Here is a 25351-nt window from a genome sequence, read left to right as displayed (position 1 = left end):
ACAGGCACTACTGAGGGAAATGGTACAACAGGACAGGCACTACTGAGGGAAATGGTACAACCAGACAAACACTACTGTTGGTGCTGGTACTACAGGAAAAGCACTACTGTGGGTTATGGTACAAAAGGACAGGCACTAATGAGGGAAATGGTACAACTGGGCAAAACTACTGAGGTATTCGTCAGACAGGGGAGACACCACTGAAGGTAATCTGTTGACAGGACAAATGAAACTGAGGTTGATGACAGAACAGGACAGACGCTCCTTGGGGTAATTATACAACAGGACAGACAGTTCTGAGGGAAATGGTTCAACAGGACAGACACTACTGAGGGTAATGGTTCAACAGGACAGACACTACTGAGGGTAATGGTACAACAGATCAGACACTACTGAGGGTAATGGTACAACAGGACAGACACTCCTGAGGGTAATGGTACAACCAGACAGGCATTGCTGAGGTTAATGGTACAACAGGACAGACACTACTTAGGGTAATGTTACAACAGGATAGACACTACTGAAGGTAATGGTACAACTGGACAGATACTTCGGAGGGTAATGTTACAAGAGGACAGATACTTCTGAGGGTAATGGTACAACAGGACAGACACTACTGATGGAAATGGTACAACAGGACAGACACTCCTTGGGGAAATGGTACAACAGGACAGACAGTCCTTGGGGAAATTGTACAACAGGACAGACTCTGCTGAGCGAAATGGTACAACAGGACAGACAGTCCTTGGGGAAATTGTACAACAGGACAGGCACTGCTGAGGGAAATGGTACAACAGGACAGGCACTACTGAAGGAAATGGTACAACAGGACAGGCACTACTGAGGGAAATGGTACAACAGGACAGGCACTACTGAGGGAAATGGTACAACCAGACAAACACTACTGTTGGTGCTGGTACTACAGGAAAGGCACTACTGTGGGTTATGGTACAACAGGAAAGGCACTAATGAGGGAAATGGTACAACTGGGCAAAACTACTGAGGTATTCGTCAGACAGGGGAGACACCACTGAAGGTAATCTGTTGACAGGACAAATGAAACTGAGGTTGATGACAGAACAGGACAGACGCTCCTTGGGGTAATTATACAACAGGACAGACAGTTCTGAGGGAAATGGTACAACAGAAAAGGCACTACTGACATAGTACTGTGGGTAATGGTTCAACAGGACAGACACTACTGAGGGTAATGGTACAACAGGACAGACACTACTGAGGGTAATGGTACAACAGGACAGACACTACTGAGGGTAATGGTACAACCAGACAGGCATTGCTGAGGTCAATGGTACAACAGGACAGACACTACTTAGGGTAATGTTGCAACAGGATACACACTACTGAGGGTATTGGTACAACAGGAAAGGCACTCCTTGGGGAAATGGTACAACAGGACAGACACTACTGAAGAAATGGTACTACAGGACAGACACTACTGAGAGAAATGGTACAACTACAACAGGATAGACACTACTGAGGGTATTGGTACAACAGGACAGACACTCCTTGGGGAAATGGTACAACAGGACAGACTCTGCTGAGGGAAATGGTACAACAGGACAGGCACTACTGTTGGCAATGTTACAACAGGACAGACACTACTGAGGGTAATGGTACAACAGGTCTAACACTACTGAGGGTGATGTTACAACAGGAAAGACACTATTGAGGTGAGGGTATTGGAACTACAGGAAAAGCACTAATGAGGGAAATGGTACAACTGGGCAGACACTACTGAGGTATTCGTAAGACAGGGGAGACACCACCAAAGGTAATGATCTTCCCACAGGAAAGGCACTACTGAGAGTAATGGTACTTCAGGACAGACACTACTGAGGGTAATGGTACTACAGGAAAGGCACTACTGAGGGTAATGGTACTACAGGAAAGGTACTACTGAGGGTAATGGTACAACAGGACAGACACTACTGAGAGTAATGGTACAACAGGACAGATACTTCTGAGGGTAATGGTACAACAGGACAGACACTACTGAGGGTAATGGTACAACAGGACAGATACTTCTGAGGGTAATGGTACAACAGGACAGATACTTCTGAGGGTAATGGTACAACAAGACAGGCACTACTGAGGGAAATGGTACAACAGGACGGACACTACTGTGGGTTATGGTACAACAGGAAAGGCACTAATGAGGGAAATGGTACAACTGGGCAGAAACTACTGAGGTATTCATCAGACAGGGAAGACACCACCGAAGGTAATCTTTTCACAGGACAAATGAAACTGAGGTCTACGACACACCAGGACAGACACTTCTGAGGGTAATGGTACAACAGGACAGATACTACTGAGGGTAATGGTACAACAGGACAAAACACTACTGAAGGTAATGGTACAACTGGACAGATACTTCGGAGGGTAATTTTACAAGAGGACAGATACTTCTGAGGGTAATGGTACAACAGGACAGACACTACTGACGGAAATGGTACAACAGGACAGACACTCCTTGGGGAAATGGTACAACAGGACAGACAGTCCTTGGGGAAATTGTACAACAGGACAGACTCTGCTGAGCGAAATGGTACAACAGGACAGACAGTCCTTGGGGAAATTGTACAACAGGACAGACTCTGCTGAGGGAAATGGTACAACAGGACAGGCACTACTGTTGGCAATGTTACAACAGGACAGACACTACTGAAGGTAATGGTACAACAGGTCTAACACTACTGAGGGTGATGTTACAACAGGAAAGACACTATTGAGGTGAGGGTATTGGAACTACAGGAAAAGCACTAATGAGGAAAATGGTACAACAGGATAGACACTATTGAGGGTAATGGTACAACAGGAAAGGCATTTCTAAAGGAATTTGTACAACATGACAGACACTCTTTGGGCAACCGTTACAACAGGTCAGAATCTACTGCAAAAATGGTACAACATGACTGACACTACTTGTGGAGAAACTACTGAAGTATTTGTAAGACAGGGGAGACACCACCAAAGGTAATCTTTTCACAGGACAGATGAAACTGAGGTTTTTGACACAACAGGACAGACACTACTGAGGGTAATGGTACAACAGGACAAACACTACTGAGGGTAATGGTACAACAGGACAGATACTTCTGAGGGTAATGGTAGAACAGGACAGAGACACTACTGAGGGTAATGATACAACAGGACAGGCACTACTGAGGGTAATGGCACAACAGGACAGGCACTACTGAGGGAAATGGTACAACAGGACAAACACTACTGAGGGAAATGGTACAACAGGACAAACACTACTGAGGGTAATGGTACAACAGGACAGATACTTCTGAGGGTTATGGTACAACAGGACAGACACTACTGAGGGTAATGATACAACAGGACAGGCACTACTGAGGGTAATGGCACAACAGGACAGGCACTACTGAGGGTAATGGCACAACAGGATCATATATACTGAGCATAATGGTGCAACAGGAGAGACATTACATTGGGAAATGGTACAACAGGTCAGAATCTACTGAGGATAATGCTATAACATGACTTGTACACGAAGCAAAGGACCCAAAAACCACCAATACCAATACAACGAAAGAGAACCAGTGACTGCCAATCAAGGATGACAGATAATGGTACAACTAGCTAACAACAACCCAGGATCAAGGAACAGCATTTGAGGATGATGGGTAATTGTACAATGACCGAGGACCACAAATAAGGATGGTACAACGCTAGATAGTACCACGACGTTGGACCAGTGACCACCAGTTGAGGATGACGGGGAGTGGTACAACATTGGATGACCAATGACCACTAGTATATAATGAAGGGTAATTTTACGATGACAGTGGACCAAGGATCACCAAGATGAAAGGTAAGACAGGCTTTGGACTGGTGACACCAGTTGAGGCTGATAGAAATGGTAAACAACAGAGAACAAGGGACCACCAAGGTAAATGGTACGACGGAGGTCCAAGGACCACCAAGATGAATGATACAACAACTTTCAATCAGCGACCACAAGCTGAGGCTGACAGGAAATTGTACAAAGACGGAGGACCAGCGACCACCAACATGACTTGTAGAAAGACGGAGGACCAATGACCACAAATATGAATGGTACAACGATGGAGGACCAACGACCACAAAGATGAATGGTACAACAAGGTAGGATGAAGAACAACCAGTTGAGGATGACGGGTCATGGTACAACGACGGAAGACCAAGGACCACCAAGATGAATGGTACAACGACAGAGGACCAAGGACCACCTAGATGAATGGTACAACAACAGAGGATCAACGACCACAAAGATTAATGGTACAACGACGGAGGACCAACGACCACAAAGATGAATGGTACAACGACGGAGGACCAACGACAACAAAAATGACTGGTACAACAACGGAGGATCAACGACAACAAAAATTACTGGTACAACAACGGAGGACCAAGGACCACGAAGATGAATGGTACAACGACCGAGGACCAACGACCACAAAGATAACTGATACAACGACGCAGGACCAAGGACCACTAAAGATGAATGGAACAACGACAGAGGACCAAGGACCACAAAGATGAATGGTACAACGACGGAGGACCAACGACCACAAAGATGAATGGTACAACGACGGAGGACCAACGACAACAAAAATGACTGGTACAACAACGGAGGATCAACGACAACAAAAATTACTGGTGCAACAATGGAGGACCAACGACCACAATGATGAATGGTACAAGGACGGAGGATCAACGACAACAAAGATGAATGGTACGACGGTGGACCAAGGACCACTAAAGATGAATGGAACAACGACAGAGGACCAAGGACCACAAAGATGAATGGTACAACGACGGAGAACCAAGGACCACCAAGATGAATGGTACAACAACAGAGGACCAAGGCCACCCAGATGAATGGTACAACAATGGAGGACCAATGCCCAGCAGTTGAGGCCGAGATGAATGGTACAACGACGGAGGACCAACGACCAAAAAGATGAATGGTACAACGATGGAGGACCAACGACCACCAAGATGAATGGTACAACGACGGAGGACCAAGAACCAAGATGAATGGTACAACGACCGAGGACCAACGACCAGAAGATGAACGGTGCAATGACGGAGGACCAACGACCACCAAGATGAATGGTGCAACAACGGAGGACCAACGACCACAAAGATGAATTCATGGTACAACGAGGGGTGACCAAGGACCACCAAGATGAATGGTACAACGACTGAGGACCAACGACCACCAACATGAATGGAACAAAGACGAAGAACCAAGGACACCCAAGGACCACCAAGATGAATGGTACAACGACCGAGGACCAACGACCAAAAAGATGAATGGTGCAACGACGGAGGACCAAGGACCACCAAGATCAATGATACGATGGAGAACCAAAGACCACCAAGATGAATGGTGCAATGACGGAGGACCAACGACCACCAAGATGAATGGTACGACGACGGAGGACCAAAGACCACAAAGATGAATGGTACGACGACGGAGAACCAAGGACTACCAAGATGAATGGAACAACGACGGAGGACCAAGGCCCACTAAGATGAATGGTACAACGATCGAGGACCAACGACCACCAAGATGAATGGAACAACGATGGAGAACCAAGGACCAGTAAGATGAATGGTACAACGACGGAGGACCAACGACCACAAAGATGAATGGTACAACGACGGAGGACCAACGACAACAAAAATGACTGGTACAACAACGGAGGATCAACGACAACAAAAATTACTGGTACAACAACGGAGGACCAAGGACCACGAAGATGAATGGTACAACGACCGAGGACCAACGACCACAAAGATAACTGATACAACGACGCAGGACCAAGGACCACCAAGATGTATGGAACGACTATGACGGAGGACATAGGACCACCAGTTGAGGCTGACAGGAAATGGTACAACGACAGAGGACCAAGGACCACTAAGATGAATGGTACAACGACGGAGGACCAACGACCACAAAGGTTAATGGTACAACGACGGAGGACCAATGACAACAAAAATGACTGGTACAACAACGGAGGACCAAGGACCACGAAGATGAATGGGACAACGACCGAGGACCAACGACCACGAAGATGAATGGAACAACGACGGAGAACCAAGGACCACCAAGATGAATGGTACAACGACCGAGGACCAACGACCAAAAACTTGAATGGTGCAACGACGGAGGACCAGCGACCACCAAGATGAATGGTACAACGACGGAGGACCAAGGACCACCAAGATGAATGGTACAACGAGCGAGGACCAACGACCACCAAGATGAATGGTACAACGACAGAGGACCAAGGCCAGCAGTTGAGGATGACGGGTAATGGTACTACGACAGAGGACCGAGGACCTCCAAGATGAATGGTGCAACGACGGAGGACCAACGACCAAAAAGATGAATGGTACAACGATGGAGGACCAACGACCACCAAGATGAATGGTACAACGACGGAGGACCAACGACCACCAACATGAATGGAACAAAGACGGAGAACCAAGGACACCCAAGGACCACCAAGATGAATGGTACAACGACCGAGGACCAACTACCAAAAAGATGAATGGTGCAACGACGGAGGACCAAGGACCACCAAGATCAATGATACGATGGAGAACCAACGACCACCAAGATGAATGGTGCAATGACGGAGGACCAACGACCACCAAGATGAATGGTACGACGACGGAGGACCAAAGACCACAAAGATGAATGGTACGACGACGGAGAACCAAGGACTACCAAGATGAATGGAACAACGACGGAGGACCAAGGCCCACTAAGATGAATGGTACAACGATCGAGGACCAACGACCACCAAGATGAATGGAACAACGACGGAGAACCAAGGACCAGTAAGATGAATGGTACAACGACGGAGGACCAACGACCACAAAGATGAATGGTACAACGACGGAGGACCAACGACAACAAAAATGACTGGTACAACAACGGAGGATCAACGACAACAAATATTACTGGTACAACAACGGAGGACCAAGGACCACGAAGATGAATGGTACAACGACCGAGGACCAATGACCACAAAGATAACTGATACAACGACGCAGGACCAAGGACCACCAAGATGTATGGAACGACTATGACGGAGGACATAGGACCACCAGTTGAGGCTGACAGGAAATGGTACAACGACAGAGGACCAAGGACCACTAAGATGAATGGTACAACGACGGAGGACCAACGACCACAAAGATTAATGGTACAACGAAGGAGGACCAACGACAACAAAAATGACTGGTACAACAACGGAGGACCAAGGACCACGAAGATGAATGGGACAACGACCGAGGACCAACGACCACGAAGATGAATGGAACAACGACGGAGAACCAAGGACCACCAAGATGAATGGTACAACGACAGAGGACCAAGGCCAGCAGTTGAGGATGACGGGTAATGGTACTACGACAGAGGACCGAGGACCTCCAAGATGAATGGTGCAACGACAGAGGACCAAGGACCACTAAGATGAATGGTACAACGACGGAGGACCAACGACCACAAAGATTAATGGTACAACGACGGAGGACCAAGAACCACCAAGATGAATGGTACAACGACCGAGGACCAACGACCAAAAGATGCAACGACGGAGGACCAAGAACCACCAAGATGAATGGTGCAACAACGGAGGACCAACGACCACAAATATGAATGGTACAACGACGGGTGACCAAGGACACCAAGATGAATGGTACAACGACGGAGGGCCAAGGACCACCAAGATGTATGGAACGACTATGACGGAGGAAATCGGACCACCAGTTGAGGCTGACAGGAAATGGTACAACGACGGAGGACCAAGGACCACCAAGATGAATGGTACAACGACGGAGGACCACGAAGATGAATGGTACAACGACAGAGGACCAAGGACCACCAAGATGAATGGGACAACGATGACGGAGGACCAAGGACCACCAAGATGAATGGTACGACGACGACGGAGGACCAGTGACCTCCCAAGATGAATGGTACAACGACGAAGATGAAGGACCAAGGACCACCAAGATGAATGGAACGACGAAGACGAAGGACCAAGGACCACCAAGATGAATGGAACGACGAAGACGAAGGACCACCAAGATGAATGGAACGACGAAGATGAAGGACCAAGGACCACCAAGATGAATGGAACGACGAAGACGAAGGACCAAGGACCACCAAGATGAATGGAACGACGAAGACGAAGGACCAAGGACCACCAAGATGAATGGTACAACGACAGAGGTCCAACGACCACCAGTTTAGGATGATCGGGAATGGAACAACTACTTTGTTTTTTGTTTTTTTAATCGTGAAGATGGACAACAAATCTTGGCGAATGATCTGCAAGCAATGTGATTCTTTTCCAAACGTTGGGAGTGTTTAATGACATGTGCAATTACAAGAAACAATTTAAATGACAGAACATTGTTCCTAAATAATTTATGTTCCGATATATCCTGATACGTAATGTATTATTACTGTTCAATAACAGTGTTTTGGGTGTTTCCCCCCCTCCCAGATGGTTGAGAATAAAAAAATCATTGTACATGAATTTGCTGTTCTGGAATATTTTGTCTATTGTTAAGCTCGCATGAGTAAAGGGCAAATGATCTTGGGTAATGGTGTGCCATCCGTTTTCAATCCGTCTGATGTCATTTAAACTTTTCAAACAAATTCTTTGATAAACCAGAGTCGCTGTATCTATTGTATGAGTACATGTATTGGGGCTTAGTTTGTATACATACGGCTGGTTTCTATCAGTTTCTTTGAAACTTGGTAGGCTTTAATCATAATATGTAGTTGTGTTTGATGAGATGAAGATTGACTCCGCTTATTAAGCATGATCACGATACAGCTATTGGCGTATTAGTCATGATAGAGAGCCTACACCAGAATTGGCATATATATGTCCGTGGCACTTTGGCAGTAATGCAATTGCAGTCTACATTGTAAACACTCCCATGAGGAAATACTGTTATGAATCTGCACATGGGCTGATCCAAGTTCGATACACACTTACCTGAACAACTGCTCCTAATGCATAATGTAGTAGGAGAATTTAACGTGAACTTAAATTCTGTTTCTTTGAATATCCACACTAAGACCACACAGAGACAGCCAAGTAGCATTCTACTTCAACTTCCAATCACAATTCAATCTGGAAACGATCCGAATACTACTAGTTACACCAACTCTTTGATGGTTGCATCCAGTCATATCTTATAATAATTCAAATTAAATTTAGTCGTCTTGTCCTGACTTGTATGATGAGCAGGAGATATTGACAACAGTACCTTGTTCGCCTCACTTCAGGGTAGTACTTATGTTGCCATGATCCTATTGGAAATTCATTCAATAATTATAAACCAGTTGCATGTTACACAAGAAAAAAAAAAGTTTTTCAGGACACTTGTCCTCTGCATCAATCAGTTTTGAAGATCGTGTTTATATATAGCAGTGATTGAAAAACTGTTAGGAATAACATGTCTGATGGTTCTACACTTGCACTTACTGGTAATGCTAGTCTGTGCACCTGTTTAATTCTAGTTTATCAATATTATTTTTTCAACCAATGTCTACTTTCCTGTCGAGAGAAAGATTTGGATCTTGCAAGATCTCAATTGGATATTCTTGTAACAAAATGTAGAAAATTTGGAAATGCAGCAACTGAATTCCGAGAAGAATTGTTAAAGTCTACTTAAAGAAAAAGAAAAGAAAGATTTACAATCCGTAGTAACTCCTTTAATCAATGACTTAGTACACTGTATGTCTAGTTGTAATTTTATTAAACGATAAAGATAATTAAAACCTTTGATTTTAGTTTTCAAAGAAATCGGAAAAAAGACTAAAAGTAGATACTGTATATCCTTCAAACAAAATTAAAATACCAAAATAAAAGAACAGCAACTAACTAAAAATATGTTAATCAGAATGGCACATAATCATAGTTATGAAACGTACCACATTTCAAATACATTTATAGATTGGATTAAAACTGAACTACCTGGACAAACACCAAGATAGATGAGTTTTACCATGTAAGTTGACAAAAGGAAGAACAAATCTGAAGTGTTGACTCCTTTACTAAATTACTTGCTACATAGTACAGGTAAAATGAAACTTTACCAATATGGACTATCACTTAAAATTACCAATCACTAGCAACACATGTTGCTACATGTATTATATATCAATGGAGTGTGACAATTTGTTCACTCCTACCTGGTTTTGGAACCAGAACTGACATTTTTATAACATGTTCGCATCAGTCTTTTGCCTGGAATACATTTCAAAACATTCCTGCAAGAAGAAACGAGTCCATAAATTTGCCTTGTAAACCATCCAAGTCCAATTTCTTCCATGTACATTACTGTAAATGCAGTTTTTTTTTCTTTCTTTTTCTTTCTTTCTTTCTTTCTTAAATTTGTGCATATTTGCTGCATAAACTTAAAAATAATGTTTCCATATTCTGCACATTGATGCAACGTACAAGTATTCAATATTTTCTTCGCTACTCTGGAATATATAAAACTAGTAAGACCACCAATTAAAACATTTCTCTTTCCAGCCTTTACCTACGCCTTTTAAATCTATCCACAATCTATAACACATAACACAAAATAACAGGACATGCTCATTTAATTTTGATAAGGTTGGTTGGTTTGTTCTTTATTTCTAAAATTAATGATATTTTTTAAAGGTTGATTAAACCATTTATCAACAGAAATCAAAAGGCTGTAAGTTTTATTAGAAAAAATAGCTACATTTTGTATTTTGATTTTAAGAAATCAATGAATGCATGTAAAACTTAATGAAACTATAGAGAATACAATAGAGACTACTTTATGAAACATAGGCCTACTTTGAGTGTCAACTATTTGCTATAGTGAGGCTGTTTCATTTAATGTGATTACACATGCATATAATCAACAACCAATCCCTGCTGTGCTTCCACATGGAGACCATGTGCAAACGAAGTCCAGTTGCTGTAGACCGACCAAAGGAAATCGGCTGTTGATCCGTAGTCTACTGGACATGCACATCAAAACTTGTTTCTCTATACATGCGCATTACATGTAATTCATAGTAGTTCATATTATAATCAGTATAGTTGATGCTCGAAGTAGGCCATAATTAAATCTTTAAACCCCATACAATATAAACAGTAAACTTGTGCAATAGAATAGTTTCAATAATTCATAAATATCATACAAAAAATGAACATGTAATAAGTGTTAAAAAAATTATTTTTCCTTTGGACAATATCAAAAGGAAGTAATTCACAATCTATTTCTTTTTAGAGACATAACGTATGTTTAGGCTGGATTGCAAAGGCTATAAGTTGGTTGAAGCTATCTTAGTTCGAGGCTATTGGAAGGACAGATTTTGGGCCCTGCAAACAGAAATTGACTCAGCTGAAGCAATCCTGGTCTCCGACACTTCAGAAAAGGAACTTGTCAACCAACTCATAGCCTCTGCTGTATCTGCTGTTTAAACAACCTAAAAAAAACCCCAGAAATAACTCCACTATAACTGGAATGAAAAAAAACAGACATTTCTTCCAAAGAAGATAATTATACAACTCTCCAACTCTAACCTTTCCGAATTCACTCTTAACACACATAAACTCGCCATAATATTCTCTCAAGGTCGAGGTAGTTCACATCGCCTTTATGGATACAATGGAACCATCCCACCTAAGCATTAATTAGCTATTATAGACATATTAGTCTAGAATAAATTGGCTATTATAGACATAATAGCCTGGAATAAATTAGCTATTATGGACATATTAGTCTGGAACTTTTTGCTATTTTTTTCCCTATAATGGATAACTAACTATATCTGTATATAACTCAAAAGATTAATCAAGCACCTGTCAACTTCATCTACACATAATTTATTTCTCCGCCAAATTGCTCTTTGGCAGTGTTTTTTTTGTGTATACTCACTCATGGCGTCATCAATTTCTGATGCTTACATACGTATGAGACATCACAATAAATGATTGTTGTTGTGATGATGGCCGAAACATGTAAACAATGCTTTCCAATAAATTGGACAATTGAATGAATCTCTGTGTTTGGCTCACCGTTTTTACGCACACCATTTCTTAATCAGTTACTACCAATATATATATATCCAACATCCTTATAACACAGGGTTACACTGTACAATGGTGGTGATATAACAAATTTTACAGACGAATGATGACAATATATTAAGGTTTTGTATTGTGGTAGTATAAAAATCTTTTTACAAATGCGTGGTGACAGTATAATCTGATTTAAATGACAAATTATTGCAGTATAACCAGGTTTTACAGACATGGTGACAGTATATTAAAGGTTTTACAAATAATGGCAGTATAACCAGGTTTTAACGACAAATGATGGCAGTATACCCAGACAAAAGGATGACAGTATGAACACACACATTTAAATACTTCCGAACCTGATGGAATATGTATGAATAAGAGTTACAGTAAAATTGTTATTGTGATTATAGTACCTATAGAAACAAAAAGTTTCATGGAATTTATAAATACCATTGAAATAATTTGAAGAATGCTTAGAAAATATAAGAATATGGTACCTATATTAGCCCAAGTTTATCTGGCCCGACAACATGTCTACACCATACATCTATCTGTCAGAATGTATAGGTCATGTGTCAGGGCCAGAGGAAACTTAGGCTAGGTACTTTATATACCACATAGTTAGTGTAATAACGGCTAAGTTACATCAGTTATAAGATAAAGGAATATTTTGGGAATGGACTGACTAAGTAGTAAGTGTAGGGACTATACTATGGTTGGATTGAAGTGACTGGTTTGGGTACAGCTTCACTCCCAATGGCTGGCTGTGGGTGATTGGACAAAATGTTGCTTCTAGACCTGACCGATTTCGTCTGTTACAGATAAGACTCATCAGAGGTGCTTGGTTGAGTCAGTTTATCACTGCATATATCAAATCAACTCGGACCCTGACTCCCCCTCCTCTAACAAGTTAGGAGGAACTGGAAATATCACTGGATCTCCCAACTCCACATACTAAACCCTGTCAGGATTAATGTATTTGGATAACCTGGACTCCCCAGTCACTTCAATTCATATGATATGGATGGACATTGCACAAGAAAAATTCACCACCTGTTGATAACTTCACATTATCTAAATCAAATATAGAGTAAAGGACAAATACTGTGATACATGGCATTTGTCTACTCTATAATATTGTACAGAAATATGTCAACATGATCCGCATGATATAGAACACTAGTCAGTCTTGAATACTGGCTTTGAGCCAAAGGTTCAGACCAGCACTAATACACTGACACAGCTATGGCCAGCCCTCAGGTCTGTTCATTTATGTTGACAAACTGGTTCATCTATTTCCACGTTGATGCAGACCTAGAAGGTTCAACAGACTTGTCCCAAAGCAACATAAAATCACTTGGACTGTCATTGTTTCGTAACGAACAACTATGGTCAACCGTTTTGACCTCGATAAACAAAAAGGCCCTTGTCTGCCACAAAGCTGATGTCTAGAATATGTCTGATGACCTAACAATGGGTAAAGAGACTTTGTCAGATCTACCCTTCTCTCTTGGACCAGGAGTCCAGAATAATAAGGCATATATAGGAAAGAAATCTGTTGAGATAGGTCAGCCCTCAAATTTTCAGCCTTGAGTAATTTCCAGAAAGATGACAATGCATTATCCTTAGGAAACTGGGCGATCTTTTAAATCTCCAGTCCTAAGTCAGATGTCCAGAAAGATGACAAATACTCTCAGATTGGCATAGGAAATTGGTCAGCATAGACAAGCCTCTCTCCTTTTTCCTCTTCACATGTCTCCTTACTGCCAAATAAAAAAAAGTATATCCTTGTAAATTGAAATTTTCCTTATGACTACAAACAGAACAAAAAATCACAAATTTGAGAAATGTGCTAGTTGGCCATCTTTAACTTAATATATAGTAGACAGTATGAAAGAGAACCAGATTCTAATTCTAGAATTTACTACAGTCCAGGCATTCTTTCAGGAAGTATACAGTTATTAAGTTGTTTTTTCCCTTCTTTCTTCATATGTACAATGTACTTTTAGTTTTCTACTGAAAATTAATGATCAGCTCAGGGGTTTTGCCTCCTGCCATTAGAAATTGTTATAAATAGTTAAATAATTATGTATGATGAAAACATATTCTAATTTCAATTACAGTGAAATGCATATTGTTTTATGAAATGTTGGAATTCAAAACAAATCTTTTCAGAACCACTCATCTGACAATCATGAAAACTTCTCAAGAGTTAGCACAGGACGTGTGTATAAAAATAACACTGATTGTCAGAAGTTTGATTAATAGTTAACAAAGAATAAAACAAAGGGCTTGAACATTCTCTCAGTTTCAGATGGCAATGTGAACACTAATGGTCTAATGAGGCTTCACTATTTGGTAATTTGATATTTTTACTTGATTGATAACAGTATTCTCAGTCCAGTTTGGAGTGTAATACCTGCAGTGCTGGATTGTCTCCCCTGTAACATTCTCCAGCTGTATGGTATCGGTGAGGAGCTCTACATTACGCACACTGCCAAAAAAGTCGGTGAGAAGAACTTTGTCAGGGTCCCTTGGAAATAGGTCTTTACGTGTACTCACAGTTGATGAACACTGGGAAGGTTGACATACCTTTAGCTGTACACACAAAACATATCATTACACACTAAATAGTTCAAACCGGAATTATGCATTAGTCTGACCATAACTGAGCGTTCTGAAAGTTTCTATGTTGTGCAGTAACAAAACATTCCAGAATGTTTTACTACATTTACAAAATTTGTAAGTCGTTAACTTGCACTTAATGTAACTTGCATTTAATTAGATCAGGTGATATTCATACAGCTATGGGGATGACCTACAGGTATTGGAGATTATCTACCACATTTTACCAAAAATAAGACCCCCCCCCACCCCCACCCCCCACCCCACCCACTAGTTAGTCTGGTGCACAAGTTAGAGAAGGGTCTTAGTTGTGAGCACCTCCAGTATTTGCAGCAGAATATTTCAAGATCAATCAATATGATACATTGTTGATATTGTCTTTAATTTATAACGCAATACACATGATGTGCATCACTATGATTCTATGTGTATGAATTGGGTTAGACTTACAAACTGTCCCATTGTCTTCTTGCTATCAGGTTTGGCAGACTCAAGAAACTCTAGTGCATAGTAAGTATATCTATCAATCACAAACACACCAATGGTCGGGTCTACATGGTGCTGTAAACAAAAGTTAACACTCATATCATACAAGCATCAGTAGAAGACTGTATCAATTCTTATTGCACTAAAACAGTTCAAACTCATGATACAACATTTATCCAATTGATATATTACTGAAGACTCTAGCATTACCTCAAAATAACCAATCATCACATGTATTTAATGTATAAGTACAGTTGACTCCATTAACAAATTTGTGCAAATTACATTTTTACAATTTTTTTCCACTGTGTGTATGTTCGGTTGATTCCATATTATGATTACAAGTTTTAAACCACCCTGAATATATCTGAAATTGTCAGGCTCCAAGAACACTGATAACTTACTGACAGTGAGTCCTCGCCAATCTTACTGCTGGCCACAGCCAAGATGTTAGGTGAGTAAAACTTTTGAAACATAGACTCCGCCTGGCAGGTGTCAATCATGTAGAAGAGCTCATGGTACCTATGTCACACAAACACAGTCAGCATTATCTATCAACTAGATTACTGTACACATACATACTTCTGTAGTCATCTTATTTTAGTGCTTTTGCCATTGAAAGTCTTCCTCCAATTGTTGTGTATATCAAAATGTAAGCTTTATTTATTTTACAGTAATTGCAAATAAGTTTCATTAAATTCTATTAATCATACTTGTTGGCCCAGATGGAGGCTCTCAAGATGTTTTACTGTGAGAGGAAACTAGAGTACCCAGAGAAAACACCGGTGGTTGGGCAGGTTACCCAATTCCTTATTACATCAAATAAGGGAAATTGAACCATGCCACCCGACCACCCACTACTGTGAGCGTTACCCGACCACCACTACTGTGAGCATGCCACCCAACCACCACTACTGTGAGCATGCCACCTGACCACCCACTACTGTGAGAATGCCACCCAACCACCACTACTGTGAGCATGCCACCCAACTATCTGACCACCACTACTGTGAGAATGCCACCCAACCACCACTACTGTGAGCATTACTCGACCACCCACTACTGTGAGCATGCCACCCGACCACCACTACTGTGAGCATGCCACCCGACCACCACTACTGTGAGCATTACTCGACCACCCACTACTGTGAGCATGCCACCCGACCACCACTACTGTGAGCATGCCACCCAATCATCCACTACTGTGAGCGTTACCCGACCACCACTACTGTGAGCATGCCACCCAATCATCCACTACTGTGAGCATGCCACCCGACCACCCACTACTGTTAGCGTTACCCGACCACCACTACTGTGAGCATGCCACCCAACCACCCACTACTGTGAGCATGCCACCCAACCACCACTACTGTGAGCATGCCACCCAATCATCCACTACTGTGAGCGTTACCCGACCACCACTACTGTGAGCATGCCACCCGACCACCACTACTGTGAGCATGCCACCCAATCATCCACTACTGTGAGCATTACTCGACCACCACTACTGTGAGCATGCCACCCAATCATCCACTACTGTGAGCATTACTCGACCACCACTACTGTGAGCATGCCACCCAATCATCCACTACTGTGAGCATGCCACCCAATCATCCACTACTGTGAGCATGCCACCCAACCACCCACTACTGTGAGCGTTACCCGACCACCACTACTGTGAGCATGCCACCCAACCACCACTACTGTGAGCATGCCACCCAATCATCCACTACTGTGAGCGTTACCCGACCACCACTACTGTGAGCATGCCACCCAACCACCCACTACTGTGAACATGCCACCCAGCTATCTGACCACCACTACTGTGAGCATTACCCGACCACCACTACTGTGAGCATTACTCGACCACCACTACTGTGAGCATACCACCCAATCATCCACTACTGTGCGTGTGCCACCCAGCCACCCAACAACCCATCCACTCACTAATATGAGCATGCCACCTGACCACCACTACTGTAAGCGTGCCACCCGACCACCACAGCTGTGAGGGTGCCACCCAGCCACCCAACAACCCGTCCACCAACTAATGTGAAGATACCACCCAGCCACCCACTACTGTGAGCGTTACCCGACCACCACTACTGTGAGCATGCCACCCGACCACCACTACTGAGAGCATGCCACCCGACCATCCCCTACTGTGAGCATGCCACCCGACCACCACTACTGTGAGCATGCCACCCGACCATCCCCTACTGTGAGCATGCCACCCGACCATCCCCTACTGTGAGCGTTACCCCACCACCACTACCGTGAGCATACCTCCTAGCCACCTTATCACCAACTTCTGGTGGTCGGATGGCACAGTGTTAACACACTTGCCTTTCACCTAGGCGGCTGGGGTTTGATTCCCCAATTTGACGTGAAAAGGTATGGGGTCACCTGCCCGACCACATGGGTTTTCCCCAGGTACTCCGGTTTCCTCCCACAGCAAGACCCCTCACGCGTTCCCATCTGGGCCAACAAGCGTGATTAATATAAGTTGATATAACTTGTTTCGCAATTGTTGTAAAATAAATAATGTTAACATTTACATGTATCCACTACTGTGAGCGTGCTAATTCTTCATTGCACTAACCTACTTACGTTCAGTTATGCGCTAAAATTTGAGAGTTTAAAAATTAATATGTTTAAGTATTAATATTTATATCATCTGATAATTACACTTCAAACTGCTCATGATTTTTACAACGGTGTTAAGACTTGGTTTTGCCTCAAATATTTCTTAAGAGATGAAATAAATGGGCAGCATTATCAAACATGGACAGCAAAATTAGATTCAATATTGCTGACAAGAAATAACCTTTTGTTCAGTTCTTGTTTTACCATGACCATACTTCACAAATTTTTTCTAATGTCATTTTCCTTTACAAATGTCATCAAATGAAATTCTACTTTTAACTTCTTACAGTATACACTGAACATATCCATGTATCAATATATAATTATGTATCTGTAACTATGTGTAGAATGCTGATATCAGGTTTAAACATCTGTTTCATGCCTAACCTCCTTTTCTGCCACATCTGCTCAAAAGCGTCAGCCAACTCTACATTGGAAATTTCCTCAGCATCCTGAAACTTCAGGAACCCATCTCCGCCATGACCTACAAGTAAACATAAGACTTTAGGCAGAGTTAACAGACACAGGTCAAATCTAGGATAGATATGTAGTCTCTCTTACCAGTCATATAAACAAGAACGTTACTCCTCTCGTCTGTTAACAGTCGTTTGGACCGCGGTGTACTTGGTGGCAGCCGACCTGTCAGGACTCGGATGAAGTTCTCAACTGTTACCTGGTAAGTGCAACAGAAGCATAAAATCATTCTCACTAACCAACTTCTATGGTACTATAAAATGTACATGACATTGTTTTGTTGCATCTGACTAATGTCTATATATCTGTTGTAAGACACACATCAGACACCTACCTCGTACCCCCTATAGTCCACCTCTACATCATCCCCGTACACATTGATCTGTTGGTTTGCATTATTGAAGACAGTTGCTACAAAACAAGAGAAATAGCTTATGAGATAGTGAAAATCTCAAACATTAACAAAGTATCAATCTAAGAGATTAGAATACAAATTTTAATCAAGAGTCATTTTCCAACTAATTCACCTGTACTCTGTTAGCCCTCTGTTAGTTCAACGAGCACTGGGGTTACCCATAATTGGAAGCATTATTCAAGAAATAGTGGGGAAGGGGAATTAATAGAATCTAACATTGGTCTGTTCTGTGGACAGGGATATCTCAACGAGAGTGTAAGATTTTGACCAGTTAAACTCTTACACAAGGGTTGAGATATCATTGTTTGTGGAACAGATCTATTATTTTTCTCGCCTACTTGCAAGGAAAGTTTTTAGGAAAGTTTTTCATTGTGCCATCTACAATGCTCCTAGCAATGTGCATCAAAATTGATGACGTCATCATTAACGACGGTTACTCAACGTAAAATGATGATGTTACATTATTGTGAGCAGCATCATATAGCGCATAATACCTGTCTTTACCCCCGTGTGAGATCAATTTTTCTCTTACCCTGGACAGGGATATCCGCAGTTTTACCAGGGTGAGATTTTCTTATCTCACCCTAGGGAAAAGACAAGCTACATGTGCTCTTTGAACGTGCTCTTGTTCTGGATAGGGTGACGTCACTATAACCTGACCCGAACTACTTTTAAGGGGCTACACATGTATGTGTTCGTCTGCTTGTTTACCTATTTGCCTACTACCGTATTTGACCTAATAAGGGCGCCCCAACCTTTTTTCAAGGAAATAAATCTTTGACCGAGTGTCAAAATGGGGTTCAAAAGTAATAATTCCTGTGAAAAGTTTTGCTACTTTATGTGTTCAATTTTCTTCAGCAAATTAGGTAACTCGAACACAAGTTTTCGCCACATTTTGTCTATTCTACAGATGACATGTCAGTGCAAAGAGCACCCGAAACTAAACACACATACAAATAATAACTTACCATCTTTATTTAAAGATAAAGTAAAAGACTTCATTCTTGTTGATAAATAACTTTTGTTCAGAACAGAAAGCTAGTAAAAGACATTGTAAATCAATTATTAGGTCAAAGAAAACGATGTCTGATATGATCTGGGAAATCACCTGTGTCTATAAATAGAACACAAAAGCATTCCATTTGAACATAAATGGTGGAACACACGTTCTCTGGTCTAAAGATCAGCTGGCATGGTTTAAAAGTTTACAGGAATATTCAAGTGACGTTTAAGCTTGATATATGATAATGAATAGATATCTTCATCTGGAATATTTTTATGACTGAATATTTTACCGTTTCCACAGCCTTGGGTATTCTGCTATAAGGTATAGTCTGTTTCAGAATAACTAATCTTAATAAGGGCGCCCCCACTGCCAATTACCCGCGCCCTTATTAGGTCAAATACGGTATTTGAGGAAGATTTAAAACGAAGTGAAAATGTTCAATTTAAAATAAGTATTAATCATCAGAGTTAACTGAGTGTTTGGTGTTCATTTTGACAAGCTTATCCGTACTATATTTTGTATGAAATCAACATTGTAAGATGTAAAACGTCTGCTGCAGCCTTATCACAACAGTTATCTGCCATCCACGTGTTGTTGTTTACATACGTTTCGATTTGATTCACACTACGATTGGAAAACAGGGTAAGAGAAAAATAATCATTCACCCCTTATTGGGATGAGATAGGGGGATCTCAACCCTCGGGGAGAGATTGTTAAGTTCCCAAATACTCGGAAGCCTCGTGTTTAGGAATTTTACAATTTCCACCCTCGGGTTGAGATCCCCCTATCTCATCCCAAAAGGGGTGAAAGATTCTATTAACCTTTTCCTACCAACCACAGGATAACCCTGTGAATTATGTGAGAAAATGCTAATAACAGCAGCATGAGCATCAATTTGGTTTGGTTTTGTATTGTTTAACATCCTATCAACAACTAAGGTCATTTAAGGATGGCCTCCCCTGAATGTGAGATGCCTGCGTGCATTGTATATGGCCTCCCTTGCGTGTGGGATGCCTGCGTGTATTGTATAGGCCTCCGTTGTGTGTGGAATGCCTGCGTGTATTGTATATGGCCTCCGTTGTGTGTGGGATGCCTGCGTGTATTGTATAGGCCTCCTTTGTGTGTGGGATGCCTGCGTGTATTGTATACGGCCTCCCTTGTGAGCGAGATGCCTGCATGTATTGTATACGGCCTCCCTTGTGAGTGAGATGCATGCGTGTATTGTATACGGTCTTCCTTGTGTGTGGGATGCCTGCGTGTAGTGTATACGGTCTCCCTTGTGTGTGGGATGCCTGCGTGTATTGTATAGGCCTCCCTTGTGTGTGGGATGCCTGCGTGTAGTGTATATGGCCTCCCTTGTATGTGGGATGTCTGCATGTATTGTATACCGCCTCCCTTGTGAGTGAGATGCCTGCGTGTATTGTATATGGCCTCCCTTGTGAGTGAGATGCCTGTGTGTAGTGTATACGGCCTCCGTTGTGTGTGGGATGCCTGCGTGTATTGTATACGGCCTCCCTTGTGAGTGAGATGCCTGTGTGTAGTGTATACAGCCTCCGTTGTGTGTGGGATGCCTGCGTGTATTGTATACGGCCTCCCTTGTGAGTGAGATGCCTGTGTGTAGTGTATACAGCCTCCCTTGTGAGTGAGATGCCTGTGTGTATTGTATACGGCCTCCCTTGTGAGTGAGATGCATGCGTGTAGTGTATACAGCCTCCCTTGTAAGTGAGATGCATGCATGTAGTGTATGTGTGTGTTTTTTGAGGCTGCGGTATGTTCGTGTTTGTCCCCTTTTGATCGCATGAATCTGATGTCAACTTTATAGTGCTACCTGACTGAAACATACTGCCAAAGACATCCAGCTTGACACCTCGTCCAGCCACATTATTCTGACAATGGACACTCTGTCATCACACTCCCTAAAACGCTGAGCATTAAGCAGGAGTAGCAACTACCATGTTTATAAGACTCTTGTATGTCTCGGCCCAGGGGACAGAGCCTAAAGTCTTCCTCACAGGGGCAAATGCTCAACCAAAGGTCAAAAGTGTGGAAGTGCAGAATGCCTGTTAGATTGTGCTGGAAGGAGTACCACTGGGTGGAACAATAGCAATATATTTTATGTGTTATACACCTGTTAGATGCAAAGTCATATCAATTTTTGTATCAAAATCCACAAAATATGGATATGTACGAAGGAAAGATGTTCAATCAAAATAATGCTTAAAGACGCTACAGCACTAACAGTCAATACAATGCATTAATTTGCATCCACATTTAAACCCTTGGGAATACCTACCTGGGCGAGGACTGTGAGGATTAAACCCCTTGGAGTATCTACCTAGTCGAGGATTGTGAGGATTAAACCCCTGGTAGTACCTATCTGGACAAGGATTGTGAGGATTAAACCCCTGGTAGTACCTATCTGGACATGGATTGCAAGAATTAAACCCCTGGTAGTACCTATCTGGACAAGGATTGTGAGGATTAAACCCCTGGTAGTACCTATCTGGACATGGATTGCAAGAATTAAACCCCTGGGAGTACCTATCTGGACAAGGATTGCAAGGATTAAACCTCTTTGAGTATCTTCCTGGTTGAGGACTGTGAGGATTAAACTCCTAGAAGTACCTACCTGGTCGAGGATTGCGAGGATTACAAGCCATGTCATCAGCCACCATCAGGATAATTTGGCTACAGAAAAAGAATGGATTTCATATCTAGTGTTAAGTTTTTTCTACTGCTTTTATGGTTGTCAGATTACAAGTTTTATAGATAAAAAGTCACCCAGACTAAGAAAAGCCACTAGTACAAGAGAGAAATGTAATAAGATCATTTATAGATATCAAATACAGTATGGTAGAATGTGTAATGCAACAATATAATGCTACAGGTGCTAATTAATTTCTGAAAGCTTCATAAATAGTGATGTCATTTTTTTTCTCACTTTTTTCACTTCCAACAGTCCAACACCATATGATAGTCTTATACCCGATTGAGCAATTTCTGCTTTAGAACCCATTAATAGCAGTATTTATGAATACAGATAGTTAGGTACCTGTCTGGGATGCCCAGGCGTTTGACACTCCTGTATATAGACAACACATTAGCCACATGGCGGTAGTTGAACCAGAACCTAGACGTGTCCACAAGTACCGCCCAATTGTTAGTATGACCACTTGTAAAAAATTCTTCTGGATTTACCTGAAATACAGAATATAGTAACAGAGAAGCAAATATTATTAGAACAAGCAATTTGCAATGTGTTTAAAAACAGTAAAACATAGTCTGAAATTAACACAAACCAGTTCATTACCTGTGTGACATGGTACATGTATATTGAAGCCTGGTGAAATGAACCAAGGTCAAAATACCATTATGGTGAAATGCCCCCCCCCCCCCCCCCCCCCCCCCTTCCCTCCCTCATGGTAAAGTGAAGCCACCTTATAATTTGTTTTCAAGCGACTTTTCTTCACTTAATTTTTTATTGGTAAGCTTTATTATCTCTCTACCTAATAAAACAAAAATTTAGGGTGTTGCGGGGCACTTCACTTTACCATGGCATTGTAAAGTGAAGCATTTCACTATTTTCTTACTACCAGTAACCTAATTAACTTTTTTTCACCAAATCTTTTTATATTTTCTTCATTCATTCCTCTAAACACAATAACATACCCATGGACATGGTAAAGTGAAGCATTTTACTATTTTCTTACTAATTTTTTTTTTTTTCACCAAATTTGTTTTAGATTACCTTCATTCATTCAAATCCCTATAAAAGGACCTAACCCAATTGTATATGATATGAACATGTGGAACTGTTAGCATCAGAAGATATAAGTTAATAATGAATACAGGCAAAAACAATGCCTCTATAATCATATCTAAAATTACATTGTCAGGAGATTGTTCAACATTATATTTCATATTATTATCATTATTATGTATCACAGTTCAGATGCTAATTTGTAGACCTTCCTATACTACCTAAGATTAAGAAATGACATCTGTTTCTTCTCCTTTTATATACAGTGTTTCTTGTTTTCAGAAGGTGCACAATTTTTCTACTGCAAGGAGGTCCACAGATGTGATATATATAGGGCTCCCTTTTGTTGTGTTCTTTCTGCCTTGCTTCCTCCTGTAATGACTTCTCTGTTTCTCTTTCACATCTTGTTAACTTGTTTCTGATTTATATTAAGAAAATTCATGATGACTTTTACTTCTTCTAATATTTCAAAATATTCCTTTCTTTGCTTGTCATTTCAAAGCAAACTAGAATAAGCCAGTTCCTTTTGGCTGTGTCCCTTTGAGATGTCCCTGGATATAAGAACATGGACTAGATGATGGGATTTATTAAAGCTTGTAAATCACATATGACTGTACATATGACCTGTGGACAATAGATCTAGCAGGTTGGAGACTTCCTTTGATTTGATAGGATGTGCTTGAACTCCAATATGTCATCTCACTACCAAACTCGGATACATTCAGTGATACCATGCTATTGAAAATAACAGACTACGAAATTTATATGATTATACACATGTTTGTAAACAAACAAACATTTTAAAAGTATGTTGCCCATTTTGTTTACATTTTAATTTTAGCCATGCACTGCACAATGTAATTCAATGGACTAGCTACTGTTGTAGAGGAAAGACATTTGACACTTTTCTAAAAGTAGACAAGCGTCAATTGCTTTTGCTTTAAAACAGTAGCATAACTATCCATTTGGACAAGCAACAGTAAAAGAATGTCTTCAACTGTGTTCAATGGCAATATTGAATAGTATAGTTTATAAATTATGTAAAAGTAGACGAGTTTTTGAATTTTTTGTTTGCAAATGTGATTTATCTGTTCTCATATATGGATATTTTAGCATGTGAGAAAGTTACCACACGGAACCAAGTACAGATACAGATAGAGCTTCGATCTGGTCTAGAAATGAAAAGAAACTCGAAGGCGAACGATTGATATAACAGCATATACATAACAAGTATTTTGACTTATGTTGAACAAATAAGTGTGCCGAATCACAGGGCCACGTCACTATCGCATCGTTTGGTAAACACTTAATATATATCTACCCTTCGAGTCACAGGTTATGAGTCGTAGGGTAGACATTATTAAGTGTTTACAAAACGATGCGATAGTGACGTGGCCGAATCCGGGAAATAGTCGATCCGTCAAAATTGGTTACTAATATACCCTATGTTGCAGTGATATCGTGAAAGAGTATAAAAGAAAAAAAAGAAGAAACATAATACATGTCTATAGATTTGAAAAAAAAATCTTACCGATTCAGAATATGAACAGAAAACCAGCAGCGTCAAAATGACAGTTAATTGTAAATGCCGACAGCACCCCGGAACACGTATGGGGGCTGCCATTTTGAATTATATTTATATATATTCCTCCGCGTATTAACTTCTAGTCGTCGTGTATATTTTTAAAATTCTTATTCATAAGAAAGTTATTTTCGCTTTGATTACAACCTATGATAGAAATAACATATCTTGACATGAGAGATTAGTCTTGTAAATATATTAAATATTTCAAATAATC

The 25351-nt window shown here is 41.3% G+C and overlaps 1 protein-coding gene across 1 annotated transcript; it reads right to left on the bottom strand.

The window, feature by feature from the left end:
- Positions 1 to 9762: 9762 nt before the first annotated feature.
- Positions 9763 to 25193, bottom strand: LOC117321343 (GPI-anchor transamidase-like). Its single transcript, XM_033875804.1, has 10 exons — positions 25084 to 25193; positions 22845 to 22990; positions 22422 to 22480; positions 18706 to 18782; positions 18459 to 18570; positions 18285 to 18381; positions 15656 to 15773; positions 15216 to 15326; positions 14560 to 14738; positions 9763 to 13903 (listed from the first exon to the last, which is right to left on the bottom strand). Exons 1-10 carry the CDS (start codon positions 25174 to 25176, stop codon positions 13834 to 13836), a joined length of 1062 nt encoding a protein of 353 aa, XP_033731695.1. The 5' UTR covers positions 25177 to 25193; the 3' UTR covers positions 9763 to 13833.
- Positions 25194 to 25351: the final 158 nt, after the last annotated feature.

This window comes from Pecten maximus, chromosome 2, assembly GCF_902652985.1.
Source record: "Pecten maximus chromosome 2, xPecMax1.1, whole genome shotgun sequence".
Lineage (NCBI taxonomy): Eukaryota > Metazoa > Mollusca > Bivalvia > Pectinida > Pectinidae > Pecten > Pecten maximus.
The sequence above is the reverse complement of the archived record's forward strand: the minus strand, read 5'-3'. Positions and strand labels throughout refer to the sequence as shown.

What these genes read in the sequence shown, in the direction of transcription:
- LOC117321343 (XM_033875804.1), bottom strand. Translation starts at nt 25,176, where the DNA reads ATGGCAGCCCCCATACGTGTTCCGGGGTGCTGTCGGCATTTACAATTA. An exon ending in TGGACTATAGGGGGTACGAG is followed by an intron (nt 18,571 to 18,705) that starts GTAGGTGTCTGA and finishes TGCACTTACCAG; the next exon opens with GTAACAGTTGAGAACTTCAT. An exon ending in GAGACAATCCAGCACTGCAG is followed by an intron (nt 13,904 to 14,559) that starts GTATTACACTCC and finishes TTTATTTGGCAG; the next exon opens with TAAGGAGACATGTGAAGAGG.